General features: G+C 37.0%; 3 protein-coding genes across 5 annotated transcripts; 1 reads left to right on the forward strand and 2 right to left on the reverse strand.

The window, feature by feature from the left end:
- Positions 1-1,923: 1,923 nt before the first annotated feature.
- LOC125231472 (2-phosphoxylose phosphatase 1) lies at positions 1,924-9,627 on the reverse strand. Of its 2 annotated transcripts, XM_048136950.1 has the most exons (7): positions 9,354-9,627; positions 9,072-9,221; positions 8,560-8,698; positions 7,776-7,936; positions 7,348-7,422; positions 6,921-7,095; positions 1,924-6,381 (listed from the first exon to the last, which is right to left on the reverse strand). In XM_048136950.1, the coding sequence occupies exons 1-7, from the start codon at positions 9,472-9,474 to the stop codon at positions 4,800-4,802; spliced, it is 2,403 nt and encodes an 800-aa protein (XP_047992907.1). In that variant the 5' UTR covers positions 9,475-9,627; the 3' UTR covers positions 1,924-4,799. The 2 variants fall into 2 exon arrangements, with proteins under 2 accessions (XP_047992907.1, XP_047992908.1); XM_048136951.1 differs by lacking the exon at positions 9,072-9,221.
- A 515-nt stretch (positions 9,628-10,142) lies between these two features.
- On the forward strand, positions 10,143-13,259 carry LOC125231473 (X-ray repair cross-complementing protein 5-like). Its single transcript, XM_048136952.1, is given in 5 exon segments — positions 10,143-10,316; positions 10,454-10,560; positions 10,563-10,799; positions 10,953-11,108; positions 11,490-13,259. Coding segments are annotated over 4 exon segments (2,151 nt in total). The 5' UTR covers positions 10,143-10,316; positions 10,454-10,479; the 3' UTR covers positions 13,167-13,259.
- A 110-nt stretch (positions 13,260-13,369) lies between these two features.
- LOC125231487 lies at positions 13,370-19,226 on the reverse strand. Of its 2 annotated transcripts, none has more exons than XM_048136975.1 (7): positions 19,030-19,226; positions 18,728-18,794; positions 15,371-15,564; positions 15,059-15,228; positions 14,892-14,982; positions 14,585-14,758; positions 13,370-14,374 (listed from the first exon to the last, which is right to left on the reverse strand). In XM_048136975.1, exons 2-7 carry the CDS (start codon positions 18,750-18,752, stop codon positions 14,219-14,221), a joined length of 810 nt encoding a protein of 269 aa, XP_047992932.1. In that variant the 5' UTR covers positions 18,753-18,794; positions 19,030-19,226; the 3' UTR covers positions 13,370-14,218. The 2 variants fall into 2 exon arrangements, with proteins under 2 accessions (XP_047992932.1, XP_047992933.1); XM_048136976.1 differs by having other exon boundaries at positions 18,728-18,866.
- Between the last annotated feature and the right edge of the window lie 75 nt (positions 19,227-19,301).

A 19,301-nucleotide genomic window follows, 5' to 3' on the forward strand; every position in this document is an offset into this window, starting at 1 on the left:
TGGTTGACTTGGTTGGTTGGTGGTATAGGTTGATACCATCGTTCATCGTTGATTTTGTATCATAGAACACTTGCACAAACCACAGAATACATATTAGTACAAGCACAAACTGAACCATGAGCAGCGTACAATTTCTTTTTTGTAATTTTTTTGTTATTGATAGGGTCAAATGGGATAAAAATGAGAATTTGCTAATAAATTAAAGTTACTTAAGATGCTACAGTTGATAATACTCACATATAAGTCATATTATTATGAAAAATCTAATGATATATCCCTTTATGCCAATGCTTCATGCTCCCCGCTCGGAGTCCTGGAAAACTACACCGTAAATGCTAATATGATAATGACAATATTAATTTGATAATCAACTATGTATATTAAATATGAACTAGGTACAGTCGAGTTCATAAATGTGTACATTTTTTCACCTTATTGAAAAGAGTTAAGGTGAAAATATGTTCACATAATTATGAACTCGACTGTACTCATAGATTCTCCCGCTCGCACACCTGAGGTGCACGAACAAATAGGCATCGTCATCGTCAAAACGAAATCAGGTTGAACTAACTATTCGTGCGAATCGGCCCCGCGCATTGATGATACAGCTGAACAAATGCAAATAGTAGTGGGTGAATATAAATGTTACTACCTATATGTGCATTATTTGCACGCAATACAATTGTGGTCGGTGGTTGGTTGAATACCTACACTACAATACAACAAAATGTAGGTTAAATCTTGCTAAGCTTATCTCAAAATATCCTTATCTACCTTTAGTTATATCGCTGTTAGCATTAGCACTGTAAGCCTTAGGTGTTGGCGGTTAAGCATGTAGCCTAAAACTTGTTTATAAGGTACAGCGGGGCAAATGTATCTGGTCCATTTTTTCCATGTTTTACAATGTTTGCATTATCAAATACCTAGTGTCCACCGGTTATATATGGTAAGCGTGTTCAGGGATACAAGTAGAACTCAACATCATATAAGTGTAATAATGGAAAAAATTGAGCAACAGACAAGCAGGGGGCTTAGCCCAGACGCCCAACGTTTGCGCCGTAGATATATGTATACCTAAACAGTAATCTCTCTTTGTTATATTGGTTCTAAAGAAATATAAGCGGTCTACTACACTACCGCATAATACTTAAATCATACTAAGAGCTTAACGTATGTATGTACGTAGGGTTAAAATGTATGAAAAAGCTGTGACAGACATTAAAAACACAAAAATCTCGTCATGGCATTTATTTTATATTCAAGGTCAATCAATTCAGTTAACAGTGACATCGTTTCTATTCTACATTTTGTTGTACATTATTTGGTGCTAACTTAATCATAATTACAGTACGGTGTGGTACGGTTATGCTTCAAAATGTTTCCTAACGGGCTTGAAGTGGTTGCGCTCTTAGCTCGTTAACGACATGTAGGTAACTCAGTAGGTACGGACACTTCTAACACACCTCGGACACTGGCGATCAAATATATGAATGAGGCGCGTTCCTAGCACACATTCTAAGCTCGTGTAGGTGAACGCGTACTATGCTTGTATGAGTGAAATATGACAGGTCGACTGTTCGCGTTTTTGACAGGCGGTAACTGTGAGGTAACCGAGAGGGGGTGGGCGGCACTTTCAGAGGGGAGCGGGAGTGACCATACTGTACGATAGTACTCTTTATTATACTGTGCTTCTAGCTCGTTTTATACTGGACACGTCGTAGCTTAACTATGAAAAAACAAAATTATTGTGACATCTAAATGGCTCAACAATGAAAGTCCTTGAGCACAGTATAATAAAGAGTACTATCGTACAGTATGGCCACTCCCGCTCCCCGCTGAGAGTGCCGCCCACCCCCTCTCGGTTACCTCACAGTTACCGCCTGTCAAAAACGCGAACAGTCGACCTGTCATATTTCACTCATACAAGCATAGTACGCGTTCACCTACACGAGCTTAGACTGTGTGCTAGAAACGCGCCTCTTTCATATATTTAATCGCCAGTGTCCGAGTTGTGCCTTGAGTGCAGCTATTTGACAACCATAACAGGCCGCTGGTCTCTTTAACAGTACTTTGTGTAAAGTGCTACAGATCAAAATAAAGACCATGATACACTTACAACATCCAGGAGTCCGAGATTGTGAAAAATATTACATCCTTTATTTTATTAGTCGTATAAGTACCTAAAAACGGTGGGTTAAAATAGGAACGTAAAGTAGGCGTCGATTTGTTCGTAGTGATAAGCATCAGACGCATCGCATCCACTGATATTTTCGATACGGATACCAAACGGTGGGTGGCATTTGTGTGATTTTTTTATACAATTAATGCGTCCGATGCATGCGATCCTGTGGATTCTTACCTTTACGGTTACACATTATACAAAAGAACATTAATAATCGATGATGCGAAAGAATTGTGTAATAAAATAGGTAGGTACAAGTTGAAACTAGTCAAGGTCACATATGGTTATTATGCGTTGTAGGTTATTTAAATACAAATTCTACACAAAAAGCACTGGTTTCTATTACTCCAATTGGATACCAAAATAAATCATAATTTCATGGAAAACAAAAATAAATATTATGTGGACACGCATTCATTACTAAGATTATGAATATTAAAAACAGATCTCTTTAAAAAATAAAGTTATAAATTCTAAGACATTCAAAATATCACAAGTTAAAATAATAATTTATAGCTGCAGTCTTGCATTAAAATATGGTAACGTTAAAAATAATTAAATATTTATAAATATTAACAGAACTGAATGTTACAATAGTCATGGCACAATAGTTATTTAATAAGAACCTTAACCCTTTTTCATTCCAGGTACATTCAGCAGCAGAAATCGCTAAGCGGGCGAGGTGTTCAAAATGACGGACTCTCTCTTCATTCTACTAACAATAAATTCACTTGTACGCTTTATCCGATCCATTGAATATAGACCAGTTGCATAAACTACAGTTAACAGACACGTCAACGTCACGAAACAGAAGTCTATGGATATTCCCATTCAAAATATTACCAAATCCACTAAACTTGCTTTTCTTGAGATCAATCACCAGCGACATGAAAAAGGGTTAACATATAACTAGTAATAGGAACACAACACAACAAAATAGAGCTGTCATCAGGGCTCATCTAGAACAAATGAGAAACGTCTCTCCTATCAGCATTATAAGCATCTTCATATTTGAACTATTGGTACAGTCACCGGCATAAATAAGTGATGATTTCTGTACCTAGTCGCTTTTAATCGTTTGACAATTTCGCATGACATTTCAAACAAGACGTTAATGTGACAAGGTATAGAAATCATCACATATTTATGCCGGTGACTGTACACTATTACTAAAAAGCAGTATTTTACAAACAAATTTTTCAGCGATTTTCAGGTATGTTTAGGTCAGGTATTTCATTCACAGTTAGAACAAATAAATTAATAAATGAAAGACACTTCTTATTTTATAGTTCTAGCCTTTTACATTGAATTTGAAAAAATAATATTAATAAATTATTAAAGTTTGTATAAAAAATGGAATGTATTATTTCGATAGTAAATGAATAAAACAGGAATTCAAATAAAATGTCTTACTCATTAACATTATTATGCAGAATTATTGGTATTTACAGGTAGTACAGTCTTAGATTTCAATCTAGATAATTATAAACTAAAATGTCACTACATAATTATAATTACATATGATATGTAAGTCACATTAGATATTAGTATAAACTGGCACAGCAATCTTGTTACTAAAAAAGATAGCAAATTTAAAAACATCAGTGTGCGTAGCCGAATGTCTCTATGGCCGAATGCACAAACGCTCACGTTATCTCTTTCGTGGCTATCTATCTCTATCGCTCTTGCGAATTGGCGCAACAGAGCCAGACTACATTTCTGCGGCGTTTTGGTGGCGTTTCGTGTGGCAGAAATGCCATTCGGCTACGCTCCCAGACCTTTTTTACTGACAAGATTGGCAATTTTCAGTATAAATAAACCTAAATTCCAAAAAAGTCATATTCAGTTCACAGTAAATGCATTTTACAAGTTTTTTATAAAACTACTTAAATTTAAAACAAAATAATAAAGTTATCTTAGAATGGCTGTATCGATCGAAGTACTTATAGAATTTCTTATTCTACTCTCACACTAAGGGCAAGGAAAAGAATGATATGTTAACAATTCAATGTCATTAAGTAAGATCTAGTAGGTCGCTAAGAGTATTTTATCAAATAATATAGCCTTTGAGATATGTACAATGTACTCGTTATTAGTAGATATGTATAGTTAAGTACCGTGTTAACTTAATTGAGATCCGTGTTACAAGTAATAAGCTACCTTCGGAATGTTTAGTAAAAATATATTATACAAACTTGTATAAATTAAACTAGAAATTATGCATAGCCTTTTTGTATTTTTTCTTGACTTTAAATAATGCAGATTAGATGATGATTTCATTATGTTTTGATATAAGAGATTTCTCGATAACTATTTTACATTTCTGCAATGTTAAACATTTTCCATTAAAAAATTGACCACCCAACGTTCATTCGGCAAGTAAATAATTCAAATTATATACAAATACAGGTTTAGGTAGTCACATCCATTCATGCCAGTTTATTTGTTTTAAGTCTTATAAGAAGAATTAACGTTGTAGTGGCGTACAAGAGATCGCATTATGTTACTTTAAATCACATTATTTGGTCTGCATCTGCAGTGCCAATTACTAAGTTTTATCTCCATTTTGGACGTTGCTAATTAATATATAATAATATCCAATAGTATAACAAGTAACCTAAACACGCTTGAGATTCCCATAGGTCGCACAAGCATCCTTGAAGTTGGTCACGTTAAAAATAGCGAAATAATCGTCATGTATAAATCTAACAACGTTTTCTATTGGACATAGGTAAGTATTATACGTCTTCATATCGTCTATCGGGTCCGCTACTTTCATCACTATACTCTGCTTATTTTTGCAAAAACTTAACTTGTTAGTAACGTCTTCCCCGTTGTAAACGACTCGAAAGTAAAAATCTTGCGCAACGGCTTTCCTCTTCGTGAATTTGAATTCGTCGCGCAAATCTTTCTTTCTGTAAACTTCGAATATCATTCTTGAGGCATAATTTACATTGTAGTGTTGATAATTTGTGAGTCCAAGTGCTAAAATCAATGGTTGCAGAGTTTTATCATGTCCTGAGTAAATGACTATTTTAGGTTTATTCTCTGAGATCATTTTAATCATATTTTGCACTATGTTGTGCATTAAGCCGTACGCTAAAAGCAAGCCTCGTTTTCTGTTATGTATATTTTTGATTTCTTGTCTGTAGCTCCATTCTAAATACGCGAATAGAGAAGTAATGTGGTCCTTTCTTATACAAAATTCTTCTGTTATTTCTGGCGTAGGTTCTTTATATTCTTCATCGAAATCTGTATCCATACGAGCGTCATTTGGAAAATTAAAGTCTGCGTCCAAATTCTTTTTAACAATAACAACATCGTCATATGCATCAGCATTATCCATGTATCTCTGCTGATAGTATAGTAGCTTCTCTCTTTCCATTTGAGCATCGAAATCTAAAGGAGCCTTCTGCTTATCTTTAGTATCGTAATATTTACCGATGATATCTCTAGCTTTTCGTCCTATCTCATTATTGAAATCTAATTGGTTGTTAATGTAATCCAATTCCATGTTAAGAGTGTCTATATCTATGTCTAATAAATTCCTTTTAGGCACAGTTTCTTTCTGATTTTTCAAGGGATTTTTATCATTATCGTTTTCAATATCAAGCAAATACTTTTCAGATAAATCTTTACGGATCACTTCACGCCCTTTAACATTATGTTTATGTTGTTCTAATGTATCGTCCTTGTCAAGAACATTATGGTCTTCAAATATGTTAGTTTCAGATGTATTTTTTTTCGTCTGTTGTTTCATTTTATCAGATTCAATGTTATTGTTATTAGTTGCCTCTTGTAAATTTCTTTGAAGTAAGATATCGTCATTAACCATTTTATGTCTTTTCACATTTGGTTTATCTTTCTCTAATCTACTATCCCTGTTAAGACTTTCGCTGCTTCCATTTTCGTTAGATGTATCACTTTCATATTTTTTATCCATACTTACCTCATACTCCAGCAGTTTCTTCCCCGGCACGGTATCCTGCCTCAGCTTCTTCAAGCTGATCTTCTGTTTCTCGGGCCGCCTGACGCAGGGCAGTGTTGTGTCGTGGCACATGTGCGCCAGCGCGCCGTCGCGGACCACGTCGGGGTCCGGGTGCTCCTGCGACTCGAAGAGGACTGTGGATAGTTTGGTGACCAGCTCTTTGAGTGCGGGGTGGTTGTCTAGGCGGTGTTTAGCTTGGATGCTGATTTTTCTGGAATGAAATGAATTTATTTATAAACAACAGACCATTTAAATTTGAAGAAAACTAAGGTATGAAGGACAAAGTATTTTTGGTTAAGTTTTTCAAATATTTTGTATGATTTGAAGAGAAATACCAATATTGGGGGTAATGAGAGTCACTTTACACACCAACAGTATGGACCGGAACAATAAGTCTCATCACAAGCCAATTCTTTTAAATAATTAAATATTTAACTAATGTGTTTTAAAACACCCTTTTGCACAACAATCAACAAAAGAAATAGTACTGTTTCTTTCATTTTCAATCCCATCCACCAACTTTCAGGCAAAGATTCAGCCCTGCTAGACACCAGTTATAACTACTGGCTGACTTGTCCAACGCTTGGTGAGCGGCACAAGCATACTCTCGGAAACAGATGGAGACTATCTCTCAGTCTAACGAATTTGGCGCTCATATTGGCTCTAAACTCTAACCCAGCCCAGGCTAGACTGAAACGTTTTGTACAAACACCTTTACTAAGTATTATGGTACATAATTAAGGTACTAACTTGTTGAGCGCGTGGTGAGCCGCGCAAGCACATTCTCGAAAGCAGAAGGCGACGCTATGACTCTCTCTCGCTTTCGCGAGTCGAGCGCCCGCATTGGAACCGGCTAGGCCCCAGGCGAGTCCTGCTAGAGATTGGAAGGTTCGGCGGTATCGCGTGCTGTACATTATAACGTCTCCTGAAATTAAAAATAATTGCTGTGTCAAAAGTTACAAAAGTGTAAAATAAAATGAGTTCTGGCTTTTTTTTTCTCTAACCTAAACCACTTTTTTTTTTTTAGTAGATTCAGACAGCGAATTTTAAAATGTAGGCTATGGGTTATCCAAACAAACCTTGAAATTCATGTATTTTATATATTTTTTGGTATCTACAAAAAATTGATTTTCCCATGGAAACTCTATGAAAGGTAAACTAATTTTACTTGACTTACCAGTGTCTCGTTTTCCCGTTGGATCCGAATTTTCTAGCCCAAGTTTTTCTCCATAAGCCTCTTTCAAAATATTGCCTGAAAATAAGATGAAATTTTATTTTTACAAGTATTCTAGAAGAAAAATTAACCAATTTTTTTTTATTGTGGAAGTCTACTAGACTTATTGTTGTTGGAAATTAGCAGCAGCTAGCCAGAATTTTGTAGGCCACAATAAATAGTCTTTCAACAATCGAAGCATGTCTGCAAACATGCATTTGGTCCTGCCATCTGGCAGCATTCTCCACTCCACTCCACTCTGATCAGGCTTCTATAGTTACTCACGTTGGTTGCCGCATTCTTTGCCTGCCCGCATGGGGACAACTGCCCCACCCACCCATTCTTCGTATCACAGTAGTATTTTACTACGTCCAACAGTACGAGAGCCATACCGACAGTCAGCATCTGCAGCAGTCCTTGCGGCGTGAGCTGTCCGAGCGCACAGCGCGTGGCGGCGCGCGGCGGCAGCGCGGGGAAGTTGTGGAAGGGCCCCGGCCCCGCCACCCACCACGCGCGCCCGGCCGAGCTCGTGTTTGACACCCATTCTTCATACCTATATGAAATATCTTACATAAATAATCTAATCTGTAATGCCCACACATGTCAAAAGGCATCATGAGATATTCTTTGTAATTCAGCTTGATCTGTGCCTCATCTCAAATAGACATTTAAAAAAAATGGTGACCTCTAAAGGTTATCAGTTGCACATTTAGCTCTTACAGATACAGATAGTTTATTAATAACACCAGGTTTATATGTATATGTCATGAACATTAGATACATTGAATGAATTATTAAATTTATCATTTTACATTTCAATAGGCTATATTCCTATAAAATATTTTATGCAGTGTACAAAATAAAGCACCAGATAATTAGAAGAAAAATTATGGACAGTAGTTTTTTTTACGCATCATTTCTATTTAATAAAATTTATATGTTACTGAGTTGACCATCATGTATTGTCACTTAGTTGCCATATAAATTCCATATTGGCAAATGTTTCGACAGTTCTTAAAAAGTAACTGATTTTACTAGTAGGAAAGTAGCCCATTTAGTTGTGATTTGTTATACTATTCATTATTTGGATATGAGCATCATTTACTTAGATACCATTTTGATGTCACATAATTTAGTTTGGGCTCAATTTTCATTATCTTTTTGTTTTTTACTAACGTCTTCAGCAATGGAGATGGCGGTGGGGTGTCACAGGGCAGTTTGTCACCCCCGTGCAGATGTGTGAGGGGTCCTCGGTCACCGTGTCTTGTGACCACAAGCACTCCTTGCAGAAGCCAAGTATCACTGTCCACCATGGCTGTAACATCATTGTACTGTTAAAATGTGAAATAGCCACGCATAGAGAGTACTTGAGAGGGTCAACATTATCCCAAATTATATTTTTAATCATCAAAAACAGATTGATACTCAATCAAAGACTTTGCTTGATATTCATTTGTTAATATCAATCCATGCAAATATTATAAATGGGAAAGTGTGTGCCTGTTTGTTTGTCCGTCTTTCACGGCAAAATGGAGCGACAAAATGACGTGATTTTTTAAGTGGAGATAGTTGAATCGATGGGGAGTGACATAGGCTACTTTTTGCCTCTTTCTAACGCGAGCGAAGCCGCGGGCAAAAGCTAGTATTTTATAAACAACATTTTGAGAAATTATAATTATGCTAATTACCTTCAGCTCCCCTCACAATACTGTCAGGTGGGTTACAAGAACGTAGATATATCTTCCTATACTTGATATCACTTTTGGACATGTATTCATTCTGCACAATCTTCTTGATGACAGTTGCATCTTCTCCAACTGATATGTATTTGTACATGACTAGAAACATGAATTTATAAATGAAGTTGTGTATGATAATATTTATAGACAAAAGGTTAAGAAAGGATTAATGATGTCCCTGATTTGGTTTAACTCTTACGGACATAATCAATGTGTATTGGAATGACTTACCCGTTATTAAAAAACAGATCCATATACTCATTCCAACATAGCAGTAAAATGCTCTGTGGTGAAACGAAAATTTCATGATTTCAGCAATCATTTTACTTTTGTTTACAATTGTAAGCGGCATACTTTATTTCAAGATCATACGTATCAGATAGAATCCATTCTAAAGTTAAAAACGAACTCTTGAATTATTTTTCCGAGTAGCATTTCGTAGCTACGCCTACGCAAATGTTGATTTCTATTAAATTCATATTTACTCAAAATCGAACACCAAAATATTTAACTATACTAAATAAATAAATAATATTAAACAGTTTCCGCAAATACTGCCGTCGTATACCATTACCATCTCTATATTTTGGATTTTGGCGATTTTGCAAAAGGAAAACTACCACAGATAATCAAAAGTATCACAAAACATGTCACAGCTGTCAGGTACAACAAATTGGTTTAAATTTTTAGCAGTTTTATATATGACTCAAACAAAGTAAAGTCGTATGATGGTTACAGCTATTGCTCTTGTCGATGGTGACAGTTCATCACTTTTTAACTCTGCGTGGTTGAAAGAAACAGGCACTATAATAATCACAATTACGTTGGTGACTGCAACGCAACCATCATACTGATATGATATCTTAAGGCCCGCGCACACGGATGCAACAGTTGCACGGCAACAGTTTTTGTCTCTGTCGTGCGTCCAAGAAGTGACGACAGAGACAAAAAATGTCGCCGTGCAACTGTTGCATCCGTGTGCGCGGGCCCTAACAAGTCGACGAGTCAAGACTTGCTTGTTTCGTTCGTGCTGTGTTGTGGAAATCGGTTGAAGTGAAGTTGTTTATTGACAGTGAGAATAGCAGAGTTTTTGTTCAGTTCAAACTAAACCCATTCGTTTTAACGAATTAAATTTTAAATCCAAAGGAGTTTCGTGTATTCGTGATTAGATTGTACTCCGTTGGAGTAGTGAAAGTAAGTATTTACATGATTAAGTATTTCTCTATATCTTTGGAGTTTCCCAATTTCCGGCAAGAGTTACTCTTGCCTCATCGTGACGCAAATTGGGTGCATATTGGATTTTTAAATTACCTTTATATATTTTCCCATAGTATTTTCCTATTTTTTCATAGCTCCAATGGCGCCGAAGGTAGATCAAGGTACTATCATTATCCTAGACGTCGGCAGAAATGTATCATTACCAGAAGATAATAAAAAGAGTTGGCTCCTGCAGAAGAAAATAAAAATTTCTTTCTGAAAGCCAAAGAATGCGCTGCTCGTATAATAGAGCGCAAGATAATGACCCAGGCTAATAACTTTGTGGGTGTCACATTACTAGGGTCAAAGAAAACCAACAACACTATGGCTGAAGAAGTTGAGGGAGCTTTTAGGCACATTGATGTTCTATACCAACTGCAAACCCCTACATGGCAAATGATAAGAGATCTTCCAAAGGAGGTGAGGATCTAGATTTTAAGTATTTTAATGTCCAGGTTAGAATTTTTACTATATGTATATTAAAATAAAATATAAATACACTTACAAAATACAAAAGATATATCTATCATAAATAAATAATAAATTATTATTTTGTACCAATATCAATTTCAGCCAACAAAGAGCAGAGGTGATTGGTTTGATGCCTTGATTGTGGCTGCCGATCAATTCAAGAAGGAAATGGAGCGAGCTAAGATTGTGAACAAGAAGATTATTCTGATGACTAACTTCCAATCACCTGCCAAAATAAATGATGACCAGATTGAAATGGTGAGCATTTGTATTCAATCAGTTTGTTGCTGTAAAAGCTTGACATTGAAAACTAAAATGAACTTATCAACCATTTCCTAGCCCTTGCCACATTAAGGGTATTGATACTGGCTGGAGAATTACAAGAACTGGTTGCTACTTATGTGTAAAATATTAAATAAAGTAGACCTTGAAGAAACATTCTGGTACAGTAGAGTTCATAAATATGTGTACATTTTTTTACCTTATGGCAACGAGTTAAGGTGAAAAAATATACACATATTTATGAACTCGACTGTACCTTGCAGTATTATTGGTACAAACAAAATACCAATATTATTTCTAAGATCTTGTCAGTACATAAACATGAAACAATATTCTTAAGTTTATTTGTTTCTGCAGGTTGTAAATGGTTTCAAGGAGGAGAATTTTGAAGTGGATGTTATTGGTCTTGATCTTACTGATGAAAATCATAAAGGGGATGACATTGACTTGGCACGTCATTTTGTAGAAGTGACCAAAGGTGCTACAGCTACATTTGATTATGTCATGAGATATTTACTCTTTTATAAAAAGAAGGCTACCAGTACCGCATGGCATTGGAATGCAGAGTTGACTATTGGCCCTAACATTAAAATTCCTATCTCTGCATTTGTCAAAACAAAAGATGAGCCTGTAATAAAGCCTTGGAAGAAAGCCATCAGAGATCCTGTCACATCTACTTCTAGCACTACTGAAGGGGTAATGAGAAACAAAGTTTTGGTAAACACTGAAAACTATAGCACAGTAGAACCTGTAGATATTGTAAAAGGTTACCATTATGGCCAGCAAATAATTCCACTGTCTGAATTTGATAAATCTATGCTCTATGAGCCTGGGGAGAAGTCTTTGTCAGTTTATGGGTTTACTCATGCTGATAATATTCAATGGCAAAGTCTTAATGGTGATGGCTTGCAATATATATTTGGAAGGATATCAGACAAAAAGGCCCAGTATGCAATAACATGCCTGACAGAGAGCCTGCATGAGTTAAATTTAGTTGGTATTGTGAGAAGAGTATATAATAATGGAAATGCCCCTAAGATGTTTGTTATAATGCCAGTGATAGATCCAAAAGAAGACTGTCTTTGTTTATCTATGGCAGGAATTTGTTTTAAAGAAGATATTAAGAATATGGCATTTCCACAAACAAAATTTAAGAAATTTGCCTGTTCTGATGAGCAAGTTAATGCTTTCAAAGATCTTATTCAAGCCATGGATTTAACTTCAGCCTATGATGACACCTTTGATGATGCTGAAGCTTTTCCAATTGCAGAAACTGTCAGTCCTACCATTCAGTATGTTCTTGACTGTATTGCATACAGAGCAATGAACCCAGGCAAGCCTCTACCGGAGCCTAGAGATGACATTATGATGTTGTTTAGAATACCTCCTTTGATTGAGGAAAGATCTAGGGATCCCATAAATAAACTGAAACAGTTATTCCAATTGAAGAAAGTTGAAGAAAAACCAAAAAGAAGAATTAAGGCCCAGGGAAGAAATGATGCTACTATACTGAACCAATCTGTTAATCCAGATCAATCAAATGGTGACTCTGATATGCCCAAAGTCCAACTGCCTATAATGAATAATAAAGGTTCAGTACGAATTGGCACAATCGACCCTATTGATGATTTCCAAACACTGACAAATAATGGCAAAACTTTGTCGGATCTTGCTCCAGACATGACAGATGCTATAGAAAGCCTTATATACTGTAATTTGGATGGAAACTATTCCAAAGCATTAGGTGCCATGGCCTTCTTTAGACATGAATGTGTTAAAGTTGATCCATCTCCATACAACACTTGGTTACTTACATTTAAAAATGCACTTACATCTCGCAACAATATTGATGTTATCAACAAAATAAACGAAAAGAAGTTAGGTTTGATTTTAAAGGAGGAAAATCCGTCAAGTGCCTATGATGCAGAGAATAGTCATGAAGACAGTCAGCTGTATGAAAATGACACTGTTCCTGATGACACAGAGCTGTCTATCAGACCTGAAATAAATGATTTGTATGCTGAAATGATTTAATCATTTGATATGGCTGTGTGTCACTTTTTTTATGAAATGAGGTAAAGTTTATTTCGTTATGATACAATTTATGAATAAAGAAGATGATTTATACATAGTATTGTTTTATTTATTACCTCACTTAGTGTATATTTAAAAATAATAGTTTGCATATTAGGCCAAAAATTTGGTTTATCATAATTTCCTTCAATTTAAATATAATATTTTCATACCAGATTTATAATGATTTTCAACCTTAAAACACTATGTCAGGCTTGAGTACATAATCATTGTACGCCAGTGGGATTGATTTCGTTCTGAGAATGCAGCAGTTCCAGAAATTCTTGCAATGAAAGATCTTCTTGGCAGTCTGTGTCCAAATCGTGTTCGAGTTGCGCCTCCATAGAATTAGCATCCGGACTTAACACGATATTTTCATCCAAGACTACGTGGTTCAATCGTGACTTCAAGCTCTGGAGTATTTCTTCGAGTTCTGCACATTTATTTCGTATCGATGTGCCGAGATCTGATGCAGGGTCGATGTCGTCCAGTGTCGCGGGCTCGGAAAAAGAATTCGCTGGTGTTCGCGTCTGAGGCGGCTGGATCATGCTGAACAGGCTATCTGGGATCCCGTTACCATTGCGAGCGGCGTCAGGCGACCGCGACTCCGTAAACTCGGCAAGTATTTCATCAATAATGTCCTCCGCGTTTTGCCGCGGGTCCACGACATCCTCGGGCGAGTCCGACCCACTTTCACCTCGGATTAACTTGTTATTTGAATCCAATTTCATCGTAGCGTACAAGTTGACTCGATACACCCAAAATATTGATTCGTTTTCAAAATAAATAATAAATAGACCACTTTTGGAACAAGTCAGATGATTGATGATAAAAATGTTGCCATTACTGGATAGCTTTACTTTAAATGTTGCCATATAAATGACTAAAAACAAATCAATATTGTTCAAAAATAACTCATAATCTAAAAAATATTATAAAACCAATAAATTTCGCAATATATACAAATATGAAATAAATGTCGATATAAAATAACTACAAGATACAAAAGTATGTCAGCCGTTCGCCACTTCGCAGAAACGCCGCTGTGGAAAGTAAAGATCGAGGTAAGCTTCCTTTCTCAGCTTTTTCTGTATTTCTTCATTTGTCATTATTTTCAAAGCTGCTAGGCAGCTGTTATGTGCATGGGCAAAGAAACAATCTCGTACAGACTGGAAAAAAAGGAGAAATTAACCATTAGGACTTAGGACCCACGTTTTTAGTTCAACATAACAATTTATTTCGCACATTTCGTTGCCACAATAATACAAAAATATTTTTTTAGAACTTTATGAGATGGGCGGGCGTATACCTTACTTCCTATATCTATGGCGTATAACTACGCATACACCTACTCCATATAACGGCTAAAATTAATTTACCTTAAAATCTGCCAACTTAGCACCTTGGAACTTGGATAGACAATGTTTGAACAACTGTGAATAATGATCTCTGCAGAGGAAGATTCGGTTTTCAAACTGCCAATAGTCCCCTTGGGCAGAACACGAGCAACCGCAATATCCGCAGGCATCCAAGTTATAGGGAACACATTTAATCTGAATCACAAAAAACAAAATGAAGGTCAGTACCTATTCCCTTCCACGGAACAAACGCCTCTTTGTTTCTAAACTGTTTAAAGGAAAGAGGTCTGAGGAGTTTGACCCTTATAATTTTATTATGGTTTCTTACCATTACAGGGCAGCGTAAAACTTTTTTCCCAGAGAAACTGTACGCAAATTTGATCTGTCTCTTCTTAAATTCCGGACAGTAATCGCAAGGTCTGCAAAAATAAACAAGTACAAAGAATACGATCGATGTTCAGAGTAGAAGAGGTTTCAAAAATTCAAAATACTCACGAGGGATAAGGATTAGCTTTGAAGATTCCCTTTCTCTGTCCGGTTTGGTTGAATGGAGCACAGTTCTGAGGAATAGGTTTTCTAGGTGGTGGTTCTCGTGGAGGTGGCTGGTATTCGTGTCTTGTTGCGAACCGTGAAGCTCTTGGTCCGAGACCGTATTTGCTGTAAATCTAAAAAAAATTTTTTTATACATCAACTACTTAAACAAATAATTTCTACATTAAAGTTGATTAAAGGATTTGTATCTGTCTTTTTGGGTAAGGGTGGATCTAGATTTACATTACCAATGCATATATACATAATTCTTGTTACCCTATGAGTTAAATCGTAGAAAGCATCGCGGTCGTCATCATAACTCCCCGGGCCTAAGTTGGGTCTTCCTTTTTGCGTCAAAAGCCTCATGAAAGGACTCATACATGGTCCTTCCGTGGGGAGAACTTCTCGGGCCAATCCGGTTCCAAAGCATATGCGTGGAGCCTCCTTTTTCGTCACCACATATTCGAAATCTTTAAACCAAGAATCGCATGATCAGTTTCAGTTTCTAACTTTCTAGGAATATCTACACTTAAGTTATGTTCCTTTTAAAGAAATAATAATATACATAGGTACATATAGAGTTCACTTAGGGAGGTAATGTACAGAAGCAGCCTATGCATTATTTGTTGAAAAAATAAACTTTTAACTTCTGATTAGCAGAAACGTCTGCAATCGATGCCGTTAGGCTTAGAATAAATTTAAAAGTGGAAAATGTCTGCCTTGGGTGAGACTTGAACTCACGGCCGCTGGATCGATACTCCAGCGCTCTGCCAACTGAGCCACCAAGACTTCAACCAAGCCAAAAATTTCGCTGGCTTGGTTGAAGTCTTGGTGGCTCAGTTGGCAGAGTATCGATCCAGAGGCCGTGAGTTCAAGTCTCACCCAAGGCAGACGTTTTCCACTTTTAAATTTATTCTAAGCCTAACGGCATCGATTGCAGACGTTTCTGCTAATCAGAAGTTAAAATTTAGTATGGTTAGCGCATCGTAACTGGTGAATTTCCAATATGACTTGGAACTCCGGTTGCCGTTTAAGAAGTTTAACACTCTTACGGTAGATGTCGCTACGGGTCCCATTGACCTAAGTGGTGGAAAATTTCGCTGGCTTGGTTGAAGTCTTGGTGGCTCAGTTGGCAGAGCGCTGGAGTATCGATCCAGAGGCCGTGAGTTCAAGTCTCACCCAAGGCAGACATTTTCCACTTTTAAATTTAAAATAAACTTTTATTGGAAATCACGCGATAAATCCGTCATCAGATTTACCCGTGTCTTGCATAATTTGTGTCTCTAAAGATGTCCAGTGATGATGTCCTTGCATTATCGCGGCATTTGCCACGGCTCATGGGAGCCTGGGGTCCGCTTTGACAACTAATCCCAAGATTTGGCTTAGGCACTAGTTTTACGAAAGCGACTGCCATCTGACCTTCCAACCCGAAGGGTAATAACTAGACATTGGGATTAGCCCGGTTTCCTCACGATGTTTTCATTCATCGAAAAGCGACTGGCAAATATCAAATGACATTTCGCACATATGTTCCGAAAACTCATTGTTACGAGCAGGGCCGGATTAAGGGTAGAGCGAGTGGAGCGGCCGCTCTAGGCGCCACATGGTAAGGGGGCGCCAAAATCGAGAATGTGGAAAAATCCATACAAAAAAATTATACATTGCGTGGGCGCGCACATATCACATAATGGCAAGAGGAGTCGGGAATGAATCCAGCTATTGAAAATCTAGATTTGTAATTCAGATTAAGTGGATAGTTGCACCACATTGCCAACATATATCAACACTCGTATGGGTGTTATTGCTAGGGCGCCGGAAAAGGAGGATTCTCCCTTGATAAACCACATTGTTGTGCGGCCGAACGACAAAGTTACGTCGCTATCCAAATGCAAAAATATGAGTCTATCCGATAGTTCAAAGCAGAGTTTCTCATAAAGCCAAAGGCGCAAAACGTCTCAGAGAGGCGCAATTTCGTGAGTCACAAGAGATGATGAGCGAACTTCAAAGCACTAAGATCCCGAAGGGCACTTAATGACAAAATACCGAAATGGGCATCCCGACGTGACGATCGAGTCCGCAGTCAATCTCTTATTAACTCTTAGTATTATAAAAATAGTAGGGATGGCGAAATATAATTAAAATTAAAATTCAGGAACATAGGCGCCCTGTGAAGTCAAAATACCCCAAAATATGCCAAAGACGCAGCTCTGCAGGAGATCAACGCTTAATTCTTAATAAATTGCGTCAACTGGAAAAGAAATCGCGCTCGCTTCGCTCGCGCTTTCTACAGTTCTATTTTGGTTACTAGAAAAAATTCCGCGCTCGCGTTTTCATTTCAAGTCTGCTTTCCTGACTTGGTACTCCATTTTGTTTGTTATTTTATGTAGGTACAACGTTCAGCCCCACGTAACTATACTAGGGTGCGACTGAGAAAGTTCAACCCTTTGTCCCTTTCGTACTCTGTATAATGAAATCCATAAAATGTTAATCTTCAAATTACGGCATTACTTAGGTACTATGAAAAAAAATTCGCGCTCGCTACGCTCGCGCCTTTTTTCCTCCGTAGTAAAACTTCTTGTCAAGGGCGCCGAAACTCAAACTCGCTCTACCCTGATCGAGTGCACGGGCCGGCGCTGGTTACGAGCCGGGGTTCGAACCTGCGACCTCCGGATCGAACGAAAGTCGCACGCTCTTACCACTAGGTGAGTAACTCCAGCAAATGAAAGCAGATGGATCTCGAGACAGTCGCATCAAAAGGCATTCACTAAATCAATACAAATTAAAAGATTTTTTTAAACATATCAATAGGCACATTACCACCATGGGAAGCCTCGTGCATATTATTTGGGCGTAAATACTGGCGTGTATACGGACGTTGCATGATTACTCGATTAAACCCTACTTGTCCTCAGTAAAAGTACAATATTCTAGTAAAGTTTACTGGATTCTTCGCAAGTCAGCTGGCGACTGAGAGTCGCGGGGGTTTCGTGATTGTGTGCACGATAAAAATATGACGAATACGGCTATTACGCTTTTATTGGGGCGCACGTTCGATAGTCGGTTGAGTACATCGCCGGTTTTTTGTGGGACATGTGTAGATGTATACCTATTAATTGACCATTAAAGCATAATTATCGGGTAATATTCAAATTACTAAAGGTAGGTAGTTGGAGTTAGATAGAATGCTTAGTCACATGGATACCACATACTTATGTAGATATACTATTACACGACATTATACATACAAATATAACACAGGAAAACTACAATGACGCATAATTTACCCTTGGTTTGGATTTCAACTGGAACTTACTTTCATAAAAAAGAATAAAGCCTATGTCGATGCTTGGGTTTAGGTCGCTGAGCGGACCCCAGACTTCTTAAATGAATCGGAGCAAATGGGCATTTTTTTTTAATATGGGAAGAAGTCCTATCTTTCATCCAATAGACATGGTTTTCTTACAAATCGTGTATTCAAATTATGAAATATTTTTATGGAAATGGAAATGTAGGTAGGGTCATGACATGATTCATAATTCCAGCCTTTATAACCTTACGTAATGTTACCAAAATAAGTACTTTACCTAACTGAATAATGAATGAGTCCAGTGTTCAATTTCCTTTTTCCCTTACCTTCAGTTACATCCCACGCTGCCATTTAGTTGTTCATACTTTCTGACTTTAAAACTGCATGACTGAACTAAAAAGAAATTAGGATATTTTTGTGTAGCATGGACACACTAACTTCAGTGGTAGACGTGGGAAAACAAAGCTGCAGAAACAAATTGGTTAAATTAAATAAAAATTGCGAAGACTATTGCAAGGATGAAAATGCGACACGCGATCACGTTCATTATGCAAACGAAACGGGAATACTTAAATAACTTCAAACTCATGGAGCCGTACCTAAATATGTAAACTATTACATTAATTACCTTTTATCCGATTAAAGAACTACATAAAATTAAATGAACTCTGTAATGTGATAAAACTGATAAACAGCTTTTTTTTTGTGAATGTCTTTTCAAAACACTATTGACACATACTGACATTAGTTACATCACACAGTTGATGACAAGTTACGTGTGGTAGCAAATGAAATAAAATAATACAAACCTTTGTGCTATTATTTTAAATATGGCGCGCAGTGGAAGAAGAAAAACCCGCCAAAAAAAAGATGGTTTGTTTGAGGTACATTTAAAATCAT

This window comes from Leguminivora glycinivorella, chromosome 11, assembly GCF_023078275.1.
Source record: "Leguminivora glycinivorella isolate SPB_JAAS2020 chromosome 11, LegGlyc_1.1, whole genome shotgun sequence".
In the NCBI taxonomy this organism is placed as follows: domain Eukaryota; kingdom Metazoa; phylum Arthropoda; class Insecta; order Lepidoptera; family Tortricidae; genus Leguminivora; species Leguminivora glycinivorella.